The sequence below is a fragment of the Thamnophis sirtalis genome, unplaced genomic scaffold, assembly GCF_051295495.1.
Source record: "Thamnophis sirtalis isolate CommonGarterSnake01/CBP01778 unplaced genomic scaffold, rThaSir2_p1.2 scaffold_10, whole genome shotgun sequence".
Classification (NCBI taxonomy): Eukaryota; Metazoa; Chordata; class Lepidosauria; order Squamata; family Natricidae; genus Thamnophis; species Thamnophis sirtalis.
This window is the reverse complement of record NW_028261390.1, coordinates 51,797,478-51,819,298: the sequence shown is the minus strand read 5'-3', so window position 1 is coordinate 51,819,298 and position 21,821 is coordinate 51,797,478. Positions and strand designations below refer to the sequence as shown.

General features: G+C 42.0%; 1 protein-coding gene across 4 annotated transcripts in view; it reads left to right on the top strand.

The window, feature by feature from the left end:
- Positions 1-21,821, top strand: part of GALNTL6 (polypeptide N-acetylgalactosaminyltransferase like 6) — a 576,396-nt gene that overhangs the window by 494,544 nt on the left and 60,031 nt on the right. For all 4 annotated transcript variants that reach the window (XM_014068575.2, XM_087724585.1, XM_087724584.1 and 1 more), the window contains one exon: positions 16,375-16,596. In XM_014068575.2, the coding sequence (XP_013924050.2) occupies positions 16,375-16,596 (222 nt within the window). The remainder of the gene's footprint in view (positions 1-16,374; positions 16,597-21,821) is intronic.

Below are 21,821 nucleotides of genomic sequence, written 5' to 3'. Positions count from 1 at the left end.
GATTAAATTCCTACAACATCCAGCCCTACTGTAGGAAGTTATCATTCAGCCCTCTCCCAGAAAAATGAAATATCCTAGGAAATATTGAAAAGGCAGAATATTATATTTCCCTGGATGTGAAAAAGGGAGAAACACATTTTAAACACAAAGTAAATTCCTGCATCTTCCTGCCCCCACCCACTTTGTCCATGAGCCATTAAAGCCTGAGCTAGTCCCTTTACATAATAAAGCTCCAGGAGGATGGGATTAAGGCATGATAATATTGACCTTTTACCCAACTGACCACATGGCATCTGAGAACTCAACCAAACCTGGTTTCAAAACACAGCCTAGAGAGTTCCCTTGCATGGCCCCATGTGAATCTGACAACCAATCAGAATACATTTCTTGCACAGGAGCAGGAGGCAGATAGGTGGGGCCGAACAGATTATAAAAAGCCCGGAAAGCCCCTCCCTCAACCCTTCTTCTTCTTCACCCAAACACCTGGAAGCATGTGATCACCTTTTTCCCCAGGACCTCAAGCCATGTGGTCCTGTCCATCATTAAAACCATCTTTCCAAGCAGCCTCCATGCCTCCAGTGTCTTTTTCCCCACTTGGAGCTGAACCCAGAAGGACATTTCTTCCAACACTACAATGGCCTGTAGAGGCTACACCCTACCCTCAGTCCCCCAAACAAAACATAGTAAACAACAAAGAAAGTCAAAAGGTGTAAGCTCACAGGGCAAGGTCCGGGAGTCCAGGTTCATAAGACAAAGCAAGTCCATAAGGCAAAAGACAGTCTGCAAAGCACAGGCAAGAGCACATGTCAAAGCTGGGGGAGTGTAAGCCAAAACAAACAATTGTTCCTGACAAAGACAAACTCCCCCCTTCAGTTTCTTCTTAAGTCAACCCACACCAGGTGTTCCTTTTGAGGAGGGGCGGGGTCTTGCAGCCCTCATTTGAGCTTGCCTCCACTCTACTTTCTGCGCCCTTGGATCGAGAGGGGGAGGAAGCTGTTCCTCATCAGAGGGGATCTGGTGTCTCTTATCACTGTCTGTCTACAGCTGATTCTCCCCTGGATCTGTGAGGGCAGGCAGCTTTCCATCCAAGCCCCAATTCCTGAGGGGGATGGAATAGCATCATCCTCAGCCTCTGTCCTCTCCAAATATTACAAGGGGGCATCCCTGTAGGATGGTCCCAGTTCCAATTCCTCCTGCAAACCAGGCTCCAATGTGGCCAAGAGACACACACTATAAAGTAGCGGTCACCAACTGGTGGTGCATGAGGAAATTTGGGTGGTCCGAAGAAAAATTATTTGCATTTTTTATATTGCACTAAATATTATTTATCTTTTTTAAAAATCATATCAGTGGTCCACGGGATTTAAAATTATGAATTTAGCGGTCCCTGAGGTCCAAAAGGTTGGTGATCCCTGCTATAAAGCATGCCAAAACCTACTTTTAGTTTGCCTTTCTGAATGGTCTCAAAAGTCCAGCTATTATAAGCCTACTATTCCAAGCAGGGCTCAGTAGAATTATTGTATGGTTTCAATAGTCCTGCATTACAATGATGTAGAAGAGGTGGACGATGCATATTTCTTATCTTTAGTACCCCATGCCTTCTTTGGCACCAATATTTAAGTCTAATAGCATAGAAATGTCTCTTGTTTCTATAAAATAGTAACAAAAGGCAGCCAAATGTAAAGCAACAAGTCATTTAGGAAAAGGCATTCACAGAAGATCATTAAGCCTTAAGCCTCTTTATGAGCCCTTGTGCAATTCCAGAACATGTTTTTTTTTATATTATTGAGACAAAGCAACTGAACAAACAGAAATGTTCTTTATTTGCTCTGTCTCTTTCTCTATCAGTCTTACTGTTTGGAGACTTCTAGCTTTATTTATATATTTGAAGCAGAGTTGATAACTAAAATCCAGGGAAGTTGCTTCTAAACAAACCCAGGAACCAACCCTAGTACAGTAGAAGAACTGTTCTAACCAGAAGTGTTATTTAAACCACATTAGATTTTTCCATTGTCTATTTCTTTCAAAACTTATTTCACGTCTTTGATACCTGACTTTGCTACTGAAGAGATAACAGAACAAGGACTGCAAATAGTAGTTATGAAGTGGAGCTGGATAATTCGTTTACTTTCAAAATGTCCTCAGGAAAAAGAAATCCTTTAATCTAAGTCTAGTGAAGCAACAGCTGCAGCAACTATGAAAGTGAAACTTATTTAATGGGAGGGATAGGGAAAAATCCCCAGCAGCAATTATATTTAGCTTCGGTTTTAGCATTGGTTCCTTCAGTTTTCAGTTGAACTCCACATTAGATAAATTATTTAACCATGGCCTGTTCTTTCATTTGACAGAATGAGTGTCAGATCCCTAAACGTGATACTACCATTCAGTTGGGAGGAGGGGAGCCTTGGAGTTATTTGTTTGTTTGTTTGTTTGTTTGTTTGTTTATTTAATCGATTTATAGGCCGCCCAATCCCGGAGGACTGGGATTCATCATTAGCTACATCTGAAAAAATCATTAGCTACATCTGAAACAACTGAGTTTTACTTTACAATTGGTTTCCTGTCACCGGGAGACTGAAGGTCCAAATATCTCTGGAGGGGTGTTTATGATAGCCATGTGGGATATATAACTTTAATGTATAACTAGAGATAGCCATGGGAACGTGTGCTTTATTGACTCCCAGGGCAAAAGAGTTAAGGACGCATCTACACACTTGTGTATTGGTCATAATCTGCATTCGGACAAAGGAGAGGGGTCATTATAAACTTAATCCCATTTGCATGGCCTAAAGGTTTTCAGATGCTGCTTTGCTTCTAATGGTTTCCATCCTGACTGATTAAAGGTTCCTTTTGAACTAAACCATTTCAAGAGTCTTTACTGTCTCAAGTTAGGAGAGGAGCCATTACATAAAGCAGCATCTCTCTGCAAAGTGGCCAACCAGGAGAGAAACATTTTTACTCTACTGAGGAGATCCAGCAAACCATGTCTGAGCATAACAGTGAACAAGGGAAAACTGACTGCTGGAGGGAGATGGAAACCCCTCCACAAGCAGAGACCCGCTCCTTGTATCCTGGCGGAGAGAACAGAGTGATCTTGGAGGACCCAAAAAAGCCCAGTTGGTCAATCAGAATCGGGATGAAAGATGGCTGGAAAGGGAACACCAGGGGAGTCACTTTTACCCCTCTTGGATGCTATCAATTCAAAGTGCTACCATTTGGGCTATAAGGGGCCCCTGCAGTATTTGTGCAATTAATAAATGAAGTGTTGCGGGAGCATCTATATAAGGGCTGCATAGTCTATATTGATGACATTTTATTATATTCTGAGACCAAGGGAGAACATGTAAAACTAGTCAGGATGGTTCTGAACAAACTTCGCTCTGCAAAACTTTATGCTAAACTTTCCAAATGTGAATTCCACCAAGAAAAAATTGATTACTTAGGATACCACATTTCACACCAGGGCATAGAAATGGATCTTTCGAAAGTGCAATCGGTACTTGACTGGGAACTACCCAGAACATGCAAATAGTTGCAAAGCTTCCTGGGATTTGCAAACTTTTACTAACAGTTTATCCCCGCTTTCGCCCAAATTGCTCTCCCCATCACCAAACTCTTAAAAACTAAGGGGGAGGGAATCCTGAAACCGAAGCAGCCTTTGAACTAGAAAATGGAATGCCATGCGGCATTTGAAAAACTTAAAAGGCTGTTTTTGGCAGAACCAATCCTAAAGCACCCTGACACAGAGAAACCATTCGTCATACAAGCAGATGCTAGCAATGTGGTGATAGGAGCCATCTTACTTCAGAAAAATGAGGAAGACCAATTACAACCATGCGCTTACACATCCAAAAAATTGAATGAATCTGAGCAAAGGTGAGCCATTTGGGAGAAAGAAGCTTATGCAGTTTGATGGGCTCTTTTAACCTGGAGACATTTCCTAGAGGGCAGTAAGATCCCTTTTGAAGTCTGGACGGATCATAAAAATTTAGAAACCCTAAAGACCCCCAAGGAAACTCACCAAAACAAGTATGATAGGCTCAGTACTTTAAAAGGTTTGAATTTACGCTCAGATACCTCCCAGGGGTGGGAATTTTCTGACAGATGCACTATCCAGGAAACCCCAATACAATAGTATGAAGCCAAACATAATCAAACCCATGATACAAGACAATCAACAAGCTGCTAGAGTAACCACCAGATCCCAGGGAAAACGAGACACTCTGGAGGACAATGACACCACCCAAACTTTTAAACAAGCTTTAACCACCGATGAATGGTTTTTATCCATCAAGTCTTTTTTAAGTCCCATACAATATATTTTCCAAGGAAATCAACATCACTTCTTTCAGCCTTAATGTCTCTTCATCGGTATGCAACTATACCATTTTATACAAGACAGAAATCAGAAAGTATTATTCAAATTAAAAATTAAGCAAATGTTTTGGAAGCATAACTAAATCCTTGTTCTCTGCTCTTCTGCCCTTCCGGAGGGGGAAAGCGATACCTCCCGCCTTGTAGTTGTGTGTTTTGTTGTTTCTCTTCTACTTCCCCTTGTCTTTCTCCAAGTCCGGGAGATTCAGGAAGTCCCGCCTTCAGGATCTTGTAATAAAAATCTCGGGCTTCCCAAACAGAGTTGAGGCGATGTTTTTGGTCATCAAATGTAACTGTAATACCAAATGGCACTTCCCATCTATACTGTATCTGAGAATTTCTGAGTTCTTTAGTTAGAAAAGCATAGTCTCTCCTGGCTCTTAACATTTGGGGTGGTATTTCTTTGAAGACAATCAGGTCCTGTCCATCAATTCGCAGCCTGTTATTATAAAACTCTTGTATTATCGCATTTCTGGATTCTCTTGTAGCAAAATATATAATTATATCTCTTGGAAGCTGTCTCTGTTTTGCTACGCACGAATTATGGTGGTAAATTTTTTGGATCTGCCAATCAAAGTTGAGTCCCGGACTTCCCACCGAACGACTAAAAGCCTCAAAAAAAGTCTGTTTCAAATTCTCCTGTTCGTTTTCACGCAATCCCCTAACTCTTATTGCAAATGCAGTCTTCTTATAATTTGTCATGACAAGTTGTTTTTGTGCATTTTCAACTTCCTGTTGTAACATTTCAATTTTAGATGTCAGGTTAGAATTAGCTTCTTCCAAAAGTTCCAGTTTATCCTCCATTCCAGCAATATAATCTGTCATTACAGTTATAACCCCGATCATATCCTCCTTTGTTTGAGCAATCTTGGCATCAAGTTTGTCACATAAGTCCGAAATAAGTTGCTTCATTTCCTCACTAAATTCTTTAAGGGTTTCAAAAAGAAATTCTTTCGTTAACAAATCTCCAGTAGAGGGCGTAGAAGGCAAGAGCTGCGGCTTTATAGCAATTGCTTGGGATGTATTGTTGAAAAAACGTTTAGATTGCTTTGACTTCGGAGCCATTATAAAAAGGAAACAAACAAAGTCTCTGCTCACCTTGATTTAAGATAAAATACTTTCAATAAACTTTTGGCAATTAGTAAAGAGAAGTCTTCAGGAAAACAGGGCTAATTAAATATATCATATATCAAATGCGGAAGCTATAAAATCGCCATTTTGAAAAGCAGTTAGACAAAGAAGTTTTTTATAAAATTGAAGCTGGTATTTTGAATAATAATTAAAAAAAGAGTTCTCGGGAATGGTCGCTGCTCGGATTGAATTTAAATAGCTTAGTTTTGTCCTGGGGGGGGGGGGGGCGACCTGCCTTGAGCTGAAAAAAAACAGCTGAGAAGATCTGGCTGGAGTAAAAAAAACCTCAGCTTTTGTTGAACCTCTTCTCCGTTCACAGCGAAAAACAAAAAGCTGTGAACTACAAAGAGGATTCTAATGACTGAGTTCCTCCCTGCTTTTTTCTTGCCTGAAAGGAGAGATATCTATAGATCTTTTAGATATACAGACCAGAACTCTGAGGGCAGCTCCGTTGAGCCACCGGCGACGGCAGGCTCCTCCCCCGGAAGCCAATCCTGATGAATGGTTTTTGAGCCACAAAGACAGCTACCTGATGAAAGATAACCTAGCTTGGGTGGGAGGGAAGTTGTATGTTTCCAGCCAGCCAAAGACTGTACTTAATGGAAAGGTGCCAGACTCCATAATAGCAGGACACTTTGGTTTTGTAAAAACTTTACATCTAATTAAAAGGCAATTTTGATGGCCATCACTAAAAAGGGACATAGAGAGCTATGTAGCCAGCTGTCCAATTTGTGTGGCAACCAAAAGATGCTAAGGCAAAATGCCAGGACTGTTACAGAAGGTAGCCGAGCCCTCAGCACCCTGGAAGGAGATAGCTATGGATTTTATTGTCGAACTACCAGAAAGCGCAGGGAATACTGTCATTTGGGTCGTAACAGACTTGTTTTCAAAATGGACACATTTTATACCGTGCCAAAAGATCCCAACTGCCAAATCTCTAGCCAAGTTATTCCTGATACACATTTATCGCCTTCATGGAGCCCCGCAGAGAATCATATCCGACAGAGGAGTCCAATTCACCTCAAAATTTTGGGGGGCATTCTTAAACTTACTGGGCACCACCCAAGGACTGAGCTCCAGTCACCATCCGTGCACCAATGATCAAACTGAAAATTGGAACATGGTTCTAGAACAATACCTAAGATGTTCTTTTAATTTTCAACAGGACAACTGGGTTGATCTTTTACCTTTTGCAGAAGTGGCCTTCAATAACGCTGTGCACTCAAGCACTGGGTTCACCCCTTTTAGAACAGCAACAGGCCAGGATTTCAACCCTATGCCTGAACTACCTACAGGGGAATCCACCATCCCCTCACTAAAAGAATGGATAGATAACTGTTCTGACCCCCCTTCTCCATCCAGGAATGAAAGCCAAAAGCCACGTAACTCAAAAGGTTTCTTTTAATCAGTCCTGGCTCTTGCTGGCTGCGAGCCCAAAATAAACAAAGATAATAGCTCTGGCAAAAGTCCTATAACTCATAACAAAATGTAAACCCGGCTTCTCTTATCTCAAAACCACTTATCCAAGTTGGCTTCTCTCGGTTTGTGAATGCGAACAAGAACAGTCACTGGAACAGGAACGGAACCTTGACTTCTGCCACCAGGGCGTGGCACCAGCAGTCTCTTTATACTCAGCGAGGATCCCAATGAGCAACAGCTGCTCGCAATCATCTCCTGTAGTTCCTCTTTTGTCCTTTACGCTGAGTAGACCTAAGCCTGCATGCATCCTGATACAACTCCCAAATGCTTTCAGGAACATTCCCTTTGATCCAATGCTCTGCTGCCACCTGGTGGCCAACCACAACAGATAACTACGAAACACATGGCCAGTGGTTAGATTAGTGTTACAGGAAGCTAGGGAGGCTTTTAAAACTCAAGCTGACAATAAAAGAGTAGATCTCAAACCCTTCCATGCTGGAGATAGAGTATACCTATCGACAAAATTCCTGAAGTCGTTGCAACCATCAAAGAAATTAGGGCCACATTTCATTGGACCTTTCCCGATCACCAAAGTTATCAACCCAGTAACAGTAGAATTACTCCTGCCAAAGACACTCAGGAAAGTCCATCCAGTGTTTCACATTAGTTTACTCAAACGAGAAGTAATCTCACAACTCAGACCACAGGCACCTACACCTCGTGTCCTATCATGATAGAAGGTGAACAACATTTTGAAATTAAGGAAATCCTGGACTCTAGGACCCACAGGGGGAAAACCCAATACTTAGTTGCTTGGAAGCATTTACCTTCAGCCCAAAATGAATGGGTAGAGAAACATCACGTTAGAGCCCCTGCCCTTTTGAAAAAAATTCACTCTCAATACCCTGACAAATCTTGTTAAAATACTATGATGCAATTTTTTTCCTATTTTTTCACAGGTGAATCTCTCCTTTTTCTAAAGAATGGCAGCATGTAAGATCCCTAAAAATGATACTGCCATTCAATTGGGAGGAGGGGAGCCTCGGAGTTAAATCATTAGCTACATCTGAAACAACTGAGTTTTACAACTTTACAACTGGTTTCCTGTCACCGGGAGACTGAAGGTCCCAATATCTTTGGAGGGAAGTTTATGATAGCTATGTGGGATATATAACTTTGATTTCTAACTAGAAATAGCCATGGGAACATGTGCTTTATTGACTCCCAGGGCTGAAGAGTTAAGGAAGCATCTTCACACTTGTGTATTGGTCAGAATCTGCATTCGGACAAAGGGGAAGGGTCATTATCAGTTTAATCCCATTTGCATGGCCTAAAGGATTTCAGATGCTGTTTTGCTTCTAATAGTTTCCATCCTGACTGATTAAAGGTTTGAAATAATCCGTTTCAAGAGTCTTTACTTTCTCAAGTTACGAGAGGAGCCATTACAATGAGGTAATGATCTCAGATGTTAGGTGAAAGAGTCCCAGTATATGAACTGTTTCTTGTAGCAATAGAAGCCTAACACAGCTATGTAGGACGAGTTGCTGACTATGAAACAGAAAGTCCGGCATTCATCTGAGCACATTTTAGACACAATCCATACAACTCAGCTTTTCACTCTCCTCATCTCCCCCATGCTGGAAGGAAATTCTGAGAGGTGTAAAAGTTTTGAGGATGCCATGGAAGTAACACTGCATTCTTCTGCACAGAGATCTTTGTCATTGTTCCTGGGATCTGTGAAGCCATTCCCCAGCTTAGGAGTCACAGCCCCAAATGCTGCCAATACGGAGCACATTGGCTTTTACTTTCCATCATGTCTCTAGTTCATCCTTCAAATCCTGCTATTTCTCTAGCTTCTCATATTCCTTCCTCCTTATGTTTCTATCACTTGGCACTGCTATATTTATCACCACTGCTGTCTTCTGTTCCTTATCTACTGCCAAAATATCTGGTTGGTTGGCCATTACCTGCCTGTCCATCTAGGCAAAGGTAAATCAACTTACCTTTGCTACCAGTTCACAACTGTGAGCCCAAGATGGGATTCAAGATATGGCATATATCAACATACATTACCTGCATTGCTTAAAAATAAGCTTGCTCATATAAATTGGATGAAGATTAAATCTTCACTTGTGAGATGCTGTGGCTATTGTTTAAACTCTTTGTTCTAATCATACTTCAATATGATGCTATTCTTAGATATATTCCATATTTGAGATTACAGGCAACTGAAATATTTCTATAAATTAGTATATGTTTCATTTTAAATACTTTCATTCCACCCAGCCAAACATTCAAACTGAATAAATGAAATTTAATTGCTTATAAATTATTTCCTTTGTCTGCCTTCACATTTATAGATAGATTGGTTTATTGTATTAAGAATGAAAACATAATTGGAGAATAAAACATTTCTTCTTTGTTTTTCATGTCCATGGTAGTAAACAGTATGCTTTTCTGACTAAATATATTCAATTCTAGTCCACTTTAATTCTGTTGATGTTTTAGATCAATTTATAGTTGATTCATTTCATCTACACTGTAACTTTTTCATGTTTATTTTTATGTTCCATGTTCCCACTGGAATCCCACTGTTTTTGCAGGAAAAAAACCCTATACATGTTTTATTTGTCAGCAGAATACTTAGATGTCCAGAAACCTGTCATAAACCCCATTAGTACTCTTACCTTTTGCTCAGTAGCATATTAAGTATTATCTGACCTGAGCAGACCATCATGCTAAATTGCCAGTCACTTTCTTTGATCTATGAACATAGGTTTTTTGATAAAATGCAGAAGTGATTTTGTTAGATTGGCGAGCAGCAGCAGGGAAGAGGCGCGAGTGAGTTTCAGCACTTTTTATTTCATGAGTAAGTGACTGGGCTCTGCCGGCTGGGCTGCCGGAGCTTGCCTTTTAAGGAGCTCCTGCAGACCAGCCAGCCAATGACAGTTGTTTAAACTTCCCAGGATTTGGGCAGCCAATCCCCGGTGAGCATGTGAAAACATGTAAATTAAGGAGCTCCAGCAGCCCAGCCAGCCAATGGCAGTTGTTTAAACTTCCCGGGGTTTGGGCAGCCAATCCCCGGTGAGCATGTGAAAACATGTAAATTTAACAACGTCTGTCTGTACGTAACACCCCTCCCCTCCTAGAATGAACAATGTCCAATCCCCAGCCTACGTAGGTGACATAGTCTTTCAGGTAGGTGGGGCGAACCGGTCTCCTAGTTGACCTGCGCAAATCACTTGTCCCTCAGAGCTTGGCCTGCTGTTCCTCCGGCTGCCTGGAAAGGAACCTTCTGGAGCTCTTTGGCCCACAAGTTGAGCTCTGGCCTGGTTCCTTCGGCTCCTGAGATGCCATTTCTTCACGGGACAGCTTTGGACGCAGCTATGTCTTCGTGGCTAGGGTTGGACAATCGTCCCTTGATCTCTTGGCTTGGTGGGGCCGGTTCCTGCCTGCCTGCTTCCTGGCTAGCGGTTGAGCATGCTCCATGGGGCGGAGACCTGGAATTGTTCTGAGCTGGCGGGTGTGGTCCAATCACCCTGGTTCCTCAGTTCAGCATCCCCCAAGTGGTGTCAGAGCTGGTCAATGTGCCTCCTCCAGATTTGTCCGTCCTCTAGCTCCATTCGGTATGACTTCGGCCTGGTGACGGCCACAATTTGGCTTGCCAGCCAAGTCGGGTACCCAGCGTAGTTGCGGGAGAATACCTGGTCATTTATGTTGAACTCCCGGGTTGATCGAGCAGAATCCAGGGGGTTCTCTGGAAGGTAGTCCAGGTGGTACCAGTCAAGTCTGGACCTCAATCTTCTCCCCATCAACAGCTCTGCTGGGCTCTTGTTGGTGGTCGCATGGGGGTGATGTGTTGGGTGAAAAGGAATTGGTCGACCTTTTTCTGCCAGTTTTCTGGTCCCATTCAGGTGACCATTCACTCGGCCTGTCCATTGCTCGCTGGATTGAATGAGGCAATGAGAACATGCTGGATCCCTTGCTCTGCAAGGAGTGCCTCCATCATCTTGGCGGTCAGTTGTGGGCCATTGTCAGAGACCAGAGTGTCGGGTACGCCATGGGTCACAAAAAGTTTCTGGAGAGCTCTGATGGTGGCTTCTGCTGTGGTTGATTGCATGATAATGACCTCCAGCCATTTGAAGTAAGCATCCACCATGATCAGGAACATCTGTCCTTCCACTGGTCCCGCAAAGTCAATGTGGATGTGTGACCGCAGTCCCTTGGCTGCTTCCCACTCTCACACAGGTGCCCAGGGTGGGGCTGGTGGTGTCTCCTGGCAGGGTTTGCAAGTGGCTACCCACTCCATGATGTCCTTATCCATATTGGGCCACCAGATGTAGCTCTGGGCTAATGCCTTCAACCGTACTATCCCCGGGTGACCCTTCCATGGCTCACCTCTGCAGCTTCTGGGGTATGATGACTCTCCCCCCCCCCCACAACAAGCAACCCTTGATAGTTGATAGTTCTGCCTGTTTACTCTGGTAGCTCTGGAACTCTTCACTCAGCTTCTCCTGTGGCCACCCCCTCAGCACCCAGTTCAGAACCTTTCGCAACTCCTTGTCCTTTTGCACATGCTCAACAATGTCCCTGGTGGGGACCAGGCTGTCTGGGTAACATCGATCAGCAGTACCATGCCCCAGGTCCAGGGCACTGTCTTTACCAGGAGCTTGTGCAGCGGTTCAGCAACGGTGGCCTTCTGTTGTAAAATAAATACCATAAAAGTTCAATAGTCCTAAGAAGGCTTGGAGCTCTGTCTTGTTCCTTGGGGTGGGGACATTTCTAATAGCATTTACTTTGCTGTCAGTGGGGTTGATGCCATACCCATCTATGAGGTATCCCAGGAACTCTACCTGCCTCACTCCGATTTTACATTTCTTTGGGTTCACTTTAAGTCCCTTCTCCTTGAACCTCCCCAAAGTCTTGCACACGCATTACATCAGCTGCTCTATGGAGTCCCCTAAGATGAATATGTTGTCATGTATGGCACCACCCCCAGGATTCCTTGCAGTAGCTGCTCCATTAAACACTGAAACACTCATGGGGCTACACTGACTCCAAACTGCAATCTAGTGCATTTGAAAGCCCCCCTGTGGGTCACAATCATCTGTGCTTCCGTGGTGGTTTTGTCCACAGGCAGTTATTGGTATCCCTGGACCAGGTCCAGTTTGGTGAATATTTTCCTGTTTCCTAGGGAATGCAACAGATGTTGCACAACTGGCACCGGGTACGCGCTTTGCTGTAAGGCCTTATTCAGTGTACACTTGTAATCCGCGCAGAGGCAGACAGAACCATCTGGCTTCACAGGGGTGACTATTGGGGTTTCCCATACCACATGGTCAGTCAGCACAAGGATTCCTTGGGCAATTAGTTTGTCCAATTGCTCATCCATCTTGGACCGTAAAGCAAATGGGACTCTTCGGGGTTTGAGCCTGATGGGTTAGATCTAGGTTAAATGAAATGGGTTTCACCATATATTTACCTAGGCCCCCATCAAAGACGTCCACGAATTCTGCCATTAGTTGATCAAAGTCGTGGGTTGAGATTCGATGCAGGCCGGTGATGTCTAGCCCCAGGGGCTTGAACAATTCCACTCCCAGTAGGGACAGTTGGTGGCTGGCATTGACGATGAGCAGTAGATCACCCTGGAATACATGGAACACCACCTCAACCTCCATTCTTCCTAGGACTTGGATCCGGTTCTCCTGGTAGTCATTCAGCCGGACATTTGGTGGTTTGAGGAGCTTCTTGCTGGCTGTTGGGTTCAATTTCTTAATGGTTTGCCAAGACATGATCATAAAATATGATCCTGTGTCCAGCTCCATCTTGCATGGTCCCCCTTCAATGGTCACCATGGCATGGAACATTTCCCCTTCGTAGACATCTGAATGGCCCACAGTGGTGTGATGGATCTCCCCCTGGGCTTGGTACTGTTCCTCTCTCTGCCTATTCTGCTATTGGCCAGGTTGTGGGTTGTTTGGTCTCCCCTGCGGAGCCATGGGTCTTGGCTGGGATGGGGTGGGCTGTGATGCTCTGAATGCCTCAGCAATGTGGTCTTTCTGTTGGCATCTGCAGCAGATGGCTTCCCAGAAATGGCACATCACTCTTGAATGGAATCCTATGCAGCCCAGGCAACATGATGCCTGCCCTCTATGTCCCTTGTACTTTGTCTCCTCTCTGGGTACACATGGTGGATGACGTTGGCATCGTCCCCTTCATCGTCATACTCCAGAACTTTGGATGTCCAGTCGGGTTCCCCGGATGTTTGGTGTACCCCACTGGTTTTCCTTATGTACGCTGCTGAGTTATCCAACGACTGAGTTGCCTGGGCCTCCTCAACCACATCCTTGAATGAGATCCCCTTCTGATTAACAGTTTCTTTTGCAAGGAGAGGTCTCTCATTCCCAGGATGATCCAGTCCTTCATCATTTCTTCTGGTCTGAATTCGCACCGGGTTGCAATTTCTCAGAGGCTGGCCACAAAATCATTCACTGTCTCTCCTTCCCATTGGCGCCGGTGGCAAAACTCATTCTGGCTCATCATGAGGGTAGCAGATGGCACGTAGTGGTCTTCCAGGGCACATTTTAGGGTTGTCCATGCAACAGTCTCTACGTTTGCTGGGGCAATCAATGTCTGTGGCATCTTATAGATTTTCATTCCATAGTAAGTTAGGAATAATGCCCACTTCCTATTGTCCGGCCGGTCCTGGTAATTGTTGGCTTCCAGGAAAATCTGAATCGCCCCATGTATCTGTGCCAGTCCCGTCTGTGGGTTAAAGATCGCTGGTGCAGGGGATGCTTGCGATGCCATCTCGTGCTTTGGTGCAGGGTCTTGGTCCTTGTGCAAAATGGCTGCTTGTCCAAAGAGGGTTCTCAGGTCCCTTTGTCGTTCATTGCCAGTGTTAGATCGGCGAGAAGCAGTAGGTGAGAGGCACGAGTGAGTTTCAGCACTTTTTATTTCAAGAATAAGTGACTGCGCTCTGCCGGCTGGGCTGCCAGAGCTTGCCTTTTAAGGAGCTCCGGCAGACCAGCCGGCCAATGACAATTGTTTAAACTTCCCGGGGTTTGGGTAGCCAATGCCTGGTGAGCATGTTCAAACATGTAAATTAAGGAGCTCCGGCAGCCCAGCCGGCCAATGATAGTTGTTTAAATTTCCCAAGGTTTGGGCAACCAATTCCCGGTGAGCATGTGAAAACAAGTAAATTTAACAACGTCCGTATGTACGTAACAGGTTTATCATCACCTTCTCCCTCACAATGTGAAATTATGTATTTGTGATTGTCATTAAAGTGATAATCCACCTTCAGCATCTTCGTGTGACACTGCTCCCCAATAAAGATGCTTGCTTGCTTTTGCTGGTCAGCTGGGTTGCCTTGGATAATCCTACTGGAAGTATGTACTCTTACGATACACTCTTGTATATTTGCTCATCCCTCCCCAGAACACCACCATGATCAAGTAATATAGCAGAACTTGCAGGTGTCTCTGCTTAGAATGTTTAAACCTAAAAGTAACATTAACAGAAATCAATGCCTTGTCTTTGAAAACAGGAGCTTGAGTTGTTGAAAACAGTGATCAAACTACTGTCCCTTTGTACACAGACTTCTTGTCTGCTTCCTTTTTCAAAGATACCTTTGAAGCTCTTCACTCAAGTGTAGTTGCCAATTTGAAAATCACTGTACTTATTAAAAACCTGTCATCTCTCCTAGCTGTATCTTTCTTTCTCTGTCACTGTAGTCATCAACAAAATATTGAATTGCCTCTGTTGCTGCTTTGTTTCCCTTTCCTCATCAGGTCCTCTGCTCTTAGTGAGAGGCATTTTCCCCTCTCTTTATTTTGCTAGCTGCTTTTCTCATTGTCCCATTTGAAACTTTTAATCCCTTGTGTGCTTCTGTGCAGTTCTTCCATCTCTTTGAACTATGAGGAGAATTCTGCTGAGCATGAATATCTCTGTTTCCATTCTTTTATTCTTTGCTTATTACTGAAGCAATATTTCTATTGTTTTATTTAAGTTTTTTTCTACTCTTTATTTTTTCCAAAGCTTCCTTTTCTCTTTCTTCTTTGCCTTTTCATAGTTAACTAATTTTAATTAATCACAATCCTCCACTTTCTTTCTCTCATGCACACACCACTCATCCCTTTTGTATCTGCATTTGTATCTTGAGAGAAAAGTTCCTCCCTTAAGAGATATCTAAGTCTAATGTCACCCTTAGCCAGTAGAAGGAAACAATGGTAAAATTCCAAAATCTTTTGTCAAGAAAACTTCAGGGACTAATTCTGGCAGCCATCAGGAGTCAATTGACTCAAATACATGCATGTGTATATGAACAAATAAACAAATAAAGCCTTACATCTGTTGTCTCTTCCCTTAATCTCTACCACTTGTTTACTTTAACCCATCCCTGGAGGTCCTATCAATCAGTTTCTTTAATAAATGCATCTATGTATCTGGCAAGTTCTTGCTACACACTCTTTGCATCAATGTTTTTAATTATTTCAAAACTCTAATTACAGCCCACGTTTTCGGGAACAAGAATGTTCAAATATCAGCTTGTTGAATGGAACTCATTTTGCATAATATAAGCCACCAATGTATCCCTATAGATACCACTCAATGCACAATAGAGCATTGAGTGGTATCTATAGGGATACATTGAGCCGAGGTGGCGCAATGGGTAGAGTGCAGTACTGCAGGCCACTTCAACTGACTGCTATCTGCAGTTCAGCGGTTCAAATCTCACCGGCTCAGGGTTGACTCAGCCTTCCATCCCTCCGAGGTGGTAAAATGAGGACCCAGATTGTTGGGGGCAATATGCTGACTCTGTAAACCGCTTAGAGAGGGCTGAAAGCCCTATGAAGCAGTATATAAGTCTAACTGCTATTGCTATTGCTACAATACCCATTGGTCAAAACTAAAACCAGGAAAACGAAGATGGAAGTGAAAGTTTAATTAACTGAGTCTCTGAAAAGGGAAAAAAAAAATTTTTTGACTCAGAAGATATTTTTTAATGCCAGGTAAATGGAACTTCAAAGAAATGTATTGTGATTCAGTTTGAATTCTAAATAATTAATCTAAAGTTTAACAATTTTCTGCCTGCAAACAATGCAAAAAATCAACTACATTTTTCTTTTACTAAGTAACAAGTGAAAGTAGGATTGGTAGTAGCATTCAATTGAAACCATTAATTGAGGTTTTACTGTTATTTGGTTAATTAAACCCCTTTCAGTAATTGCAGTAAGGAGGAGTGGTGTTGCTGATGTTGTCTAAGAAGCTATTACTCTTTGCTTAAAAGCTATTTGCTAATGTATAACCATCTATATCTGGTTAAGAGAATGATGTTCCATAACTTTTAGGGTATGTCAAAGATAACAACAAGCACTTGGAAGAAAGCTTTGTCTGCATGGAAACAATGTAGAAAATCAACTAGGCCTCTTGTTCTTTGTTGTTCAGAATCTGAAACGTGTGGCAGAAACTTGGATGGATGAGTTTGCTGAATATGTTTATCAGAGGCGACCTGAATACAGACATCTTTCCACTGGTGATATTTCAGCCCAGAAAGAGCTTCGCAAGCATCTCAAGTGCAAGGATTTCAAGTGGTTCATGGCTGCAGTGGCCTGGGACGTCCCCAAATATTTCCCACCAGTGGAGCCGCCACCTGCTTCCTGGGGAGAGGTGAGGAACATACTTAAATCCAGGATTCAGCTTAATCTCATCTTTATTCAAAATAGTCAGATACAGCTATGCATTTTCAGCAAAGCTATTATGACCATGCTACAGATTTCACAAAATCAGCTTTAACTTTCATGGTCAGTGATGAGGCCAGTGAAACTACCTAAGAATCAATTGTTGACTGTACACACATAAAATGTACTACCATCATTAATTTTTTGCCCTTGTTGACATTTTAAGAAAAACATATTTACTAAATACAAGGCATAATATTCATATTTAAAATAAATAAATTGCACCCAACTCTTCTTCAGAGGAAATAGTAATATGCCCATCTAATTTTCTCTTCTGAAGATTAAGTATAATCTTAAATTCAGATTTGTCTTCCTTTTGGGTAAATATATTTGTCTGTACATGGTAACTTGATAGCAGAGTTTCCTGTTATTGCTTTATTCATATTGAGACAAAAATATAATTGCTTGAGTCAATTTGAACAAATTCCAAGTGATGCTTTGAGATATTTGCTCTTCTTGGTCTATTTGCTGCTATGTTTTGTTACTAATTTGCTGTTAGGTTTCAGTCAATAACTAGAGTAGTTCCAATTAGATTGTCAACAGGAGGTCTATTTGTGTGTTTGTTGCTATAGCTTTTTCTTTGCATGCTTTCTCCCAAACATGCCTAGATAAATTTATGGCCAAAATTAAGCCCAATGCCTTCTAATCACAAACCAACGGAATTTGTGACTTTAAAAAGTGCATATAAAAAAATGCACAGCTTTTAGTATGGATTAACCTGTGATTGTACCGACATAGCACATACTGTAGATAGGGAATAATATAGCAGGATGTGGAAAATTGTCTTGATTGCCTTATACTAGCATAGCCAAAGGCCCTCCAGATATCGTATTGCTGTATTTTCTTTCTAGCACTTTTGAAAGTGGAATATTAAATGTAAGTATTATAGACATTTTCCTTTATCAAACAGAAAGAATATGTTAAAAATTATTAGGAGTAGGAAAAGAACTATTCCATAGGTCTGCATTATATTTTTCCATCTTTCTGAAAATTGAAACAATTTGTTGGATCTTTCCTGAAGCTCTTTTGTATCTTTGTTTTGAGGGGCATTGTCACTGATTGGACTGAGAGACAAGAATAAACCAAATCTATAGTTATACCTTGTTTCCCATGAGGAGAAATATTTATCAACAGAGAGATCACTGGGCTACAGTTGTACCCAAAATAGTTTTGGCCAGTATTTTACACTATTTTTGTAAAGAGTACAATGTATCTAGAAAGTGCCAGAGATTTTTGAATAGTTGCTGCTCTATTACCATAATGTTCACTTTTATCCAATATGACTGTTAAGTCACTGGTAGTATGAAATCAAGAGTTTGGTGTAGTGATTAAGGTGCTAGACTAGGAACCAGGAAACTAAATTCCAGGTTTCCCTTAGGCATGACTTCCTTTAGTTGGGTGACTTTCTCTCAGCCCAGCCCCCCCCCCCCACCTCTAACAGCATTATTGTGGAAAAAATATGAAGGGGAAGAATTATACATGCTGTCTTGTATCTGGAACATCTAGATACGTTGTATCTAGAAGTAAATGTATCTAGAAAGTGCCAGAGATTTTTGAATAGTTGCTGTCTTGTATCTAGAACTTATACATACTGTCTTGAATCATTAAGTTCAGTTGAATAAAATAAAGGATATCCATATAACAATAGTAACATATGACAATAAAGTATAGAAGTTCCAATAGGTGAGCATCTTGCATTTTCAAGTAAAGCTGTATAGATGTACAAGTAAGTCCGTTTTAATTTGAAGATCATCTTTAACCTTTTCCACTGTAAATCTCTTAGTGTTCAGTTCTTTATTTCTTCCACCTGGACATATTATAAACAAAATAACATCTCAATATTATCTTTCCTGTACATACTATTTGTCACTTCCAGTGGTGTATTAACCATTAAGCAGACTAAGCAGGTGCTTAGGGCACCAGCCCCAAGGGGGCACCACAAAGTTGAAAAAAAAAAAAACAATGAAGATTTGTACAGTATGTATAAATGAGGGGCACTAAGATTTGTCAGTGCTTAGGACACCAGTGAGCCTTAATTCGCCATGGTCACTTCTATTATACTTAAAATGCCAAAGCATGCAATTTGCTTTATACAAACCCTACTTCAATTCACTGGGCCACTGAATCAATTAAAACAAATCTCAAGCACCTCTTTAAGGAGTTATCACTGGGATTTCATCTTCTCTGAATTGTGTGATAGAGTTTGTGGCTAAGAAAGAATTGACATAATTTTAAATGTTTAATTTGAAATAAAATATATAGAGGTATGCACACTTGGGTTTAAATTATACTTATCAACATTGCATACTTAACCGCATAATTGTGAATTAATTTCTGAACAATGAATATGGTAGGAAAGTTAAAAAATGGATAGTGTGACATCCATCCCTTATTAGAATTTTGTAGAACTCTTTGGCTATACTGCAGAATAGCAATTGTTGTGCAGACAGCTTTCTTTCAATTGCTCCTTCAATCTCCTCTCTCCTTAGAGAGATGCATGAAAAGGCTGGGTTTTTGCCATATGAATAGAGATGTTCATTCATCCTTCAAGGATCCTAATAGGATGGAGTATAGTACATACCTTCACGTATCTCCATTCATTGCACGGAATGCAGCTAAACTTGTGCTGGGATCATTTTCAACAGTTACTACTCTCCAATATCAGGATAAATTAGAGAAAAAAATGTATTACAGTGTGTCAGGAAGAGAACAATCTCAGTGAAAAGAAGTTCAGCCACATAAACCAAATCTTTACAGGGGCCTTAAACATTTTCTTTTAAGTGTGTGTAGTGCAAACTGATAAGATTGCTAGAGGATAGAGTGGGAGGACTAAAGGCATATCTAGCCACTCTGAATCTCATTCATGAAAATGAGGAATACCTCAGAAAGGCTGAAGTTTGTATTCAAATTAAACACAGCAAGGAATAAACAACTACAAGAGAAAATGAAGCCTTAGAGCAGGGGTCCCCAAACCCCGGGCTGCGGACTGGCATTGGGATGCAGTCAGTGGTGGGATTCAAATAATTTAACAACCGGTTCTCTGCCCTAATGACCAGCAGGGTAGGTGGGGCTTGGTGGTCATGTTACTGGGTGGGCATGGCCAACTCAACATCACTCACGATGATGGACACTTCACCTTAGCTGTTACAATGTAATAAGGGTTAACCAGAGAGGCAGTTTCTGTAAGCAGGGCAATAAAGATTAGGCTAGAAACAATACCAGAATGTTTCCTTCCTGCCTTCCTTACAGGATTAGCCCTGTAAAGTGGAAAAAACAAAAGAGATTTCTTCCAACAACCGGTTCTCCCGAATAGGTGCGAACTGGCTGAATCCCACCACTGGATGCGGTGTGCCAGAAACCAGACTGCCTAAGCAAGCAAAGCCTCATCCGCACCCGCATGGGATGCAGCAGTGTGCAAAACCATTCCCCCTCCCATCCACATAAAAACTTCTCCTCGTGGGGCTTCGAGGGGAGGAGCTGCCGCCGTCGGGAGCTCAACCAAGCTCCTGCCAGGACTCTGGTTCGTATATCTTATAAGATCTATAGATATCTCCCCTTTCTGGCAGAAAGGGGCAGGGAGAAGGTCAGTCGTTAGGATCTCTTTGTAATTCATAGCTTTTCTTTTTGCTGTGAATGAAGAAGAGGTTCAACATTAGCTGAGCCTTTACTCCGGCCAGTTTTCCGCGCTGTTTTTTTTGCAGCCTAGGCAGATTGCCTCCCCCCCCAGGACAAAGCTAAGCTATTTAAAAACCAATCCAGGCGGGGACTATTCCCGAGGAATTTCTTCTATCACTACTTAAAATACCAGCTTCAATTTCGCAAAGGCTCTCTTTCTTTTTTAGCTGCGTCACAAGATGGCGATCTCGTAGCTTTTGTGTTTGATCTGACGCAGCTAGCTGACCCTACCCTCCTGAAGGCTTCTCCGTACTAATTGCTAAAAGATTAACTGAGGGGAGCACAGACTTTGATTTTTGGCTCGCTTGATTGCTTGTCTTTTATTTTTATTCTGGAATGGCTCCCAAACCTAAACAGAAGCGCTTCCTTAATAAGCTACCCTTGTCTCCTACACCCTCCACGGGAGATTTGCTAACACAAGAATTCCTTCTCAAAACGCTTAATGATTTCAGACAGGAGATTAATCAACTGATATCGGATTTATGTGATCAATTTGATGCTAAAATTGCTCAGGCAAAGCAGGATATGATCGGAGTAATGACAGTCATGACAGATTATATTGCTGAAACGGAGGACAAATTGGAACTTTTGGAAGAAACTAACCTTAATCTGATATCAAAAATTCAAACGTTAGAACAGGAAATTGCATCTGCCCAAAAAGAACTTGTCATGATAAATTATAACAAGTCTGCCTTTGCTATACGGGTTAGAGGGCTGCGTGAAAACCAACAGGAGAATTTGAAACAGACATTCTTTGAAGCTTTCAGTCGCTTGGTGGGAAGTCCGGGACTTAACTTTGATTGGCAGATTCAAAGAATTTACCGCCAGAATTCCTGGGTAGCAAAACAGCGACAGCTTCCGAGGGACATAATAATATACTTTACTACAAGGGAATCTAGAAATGAGATAATACAGAGGCTCTACGGAAAGAGGCTGAGAATTGATGGGGATGACCTGATTGTTTTTAAAGACATACCATTTCAAATATTAAGAACAAGAAGACAGTACGCTTTCTTAACCGAAGAGCTCAGAAACTCTCAGATTTCATACAAATGGGAAGTCCCAGCTGGTATTACAGTTACATTTGGCAACCAAAAACACCGCATTAACTCCGTCTGTGAAGCCCGAAAATTTTACTACGAGACCCTGAAGGCGGGACTTCCTGATTCATCCGGATCTGGGGAGAGACAAGGAGAAGGAGAAGACAAACAGCGAGACACGTGGCTACAAGGCGGAGGGTGTTGCTTTCCTCTTCCGGAAGGGCAGAAGACTAAAGAATAAAGACTAAGCGATGTTTTTAAAGCTTTATGATTTCCGTCTGGGATAAAATGGAAAAGTGGCATATTGATGATGAGACATGGAGACTGAAAGAAGCGTTGCTGATTCTGGACATATATTCTACAGAAGTTTTGTCTGAACTCTAACTCAAATTGTGCATGAACTATTTTCTTAGGCAAGGAGAACGGAAATTGTGATCTT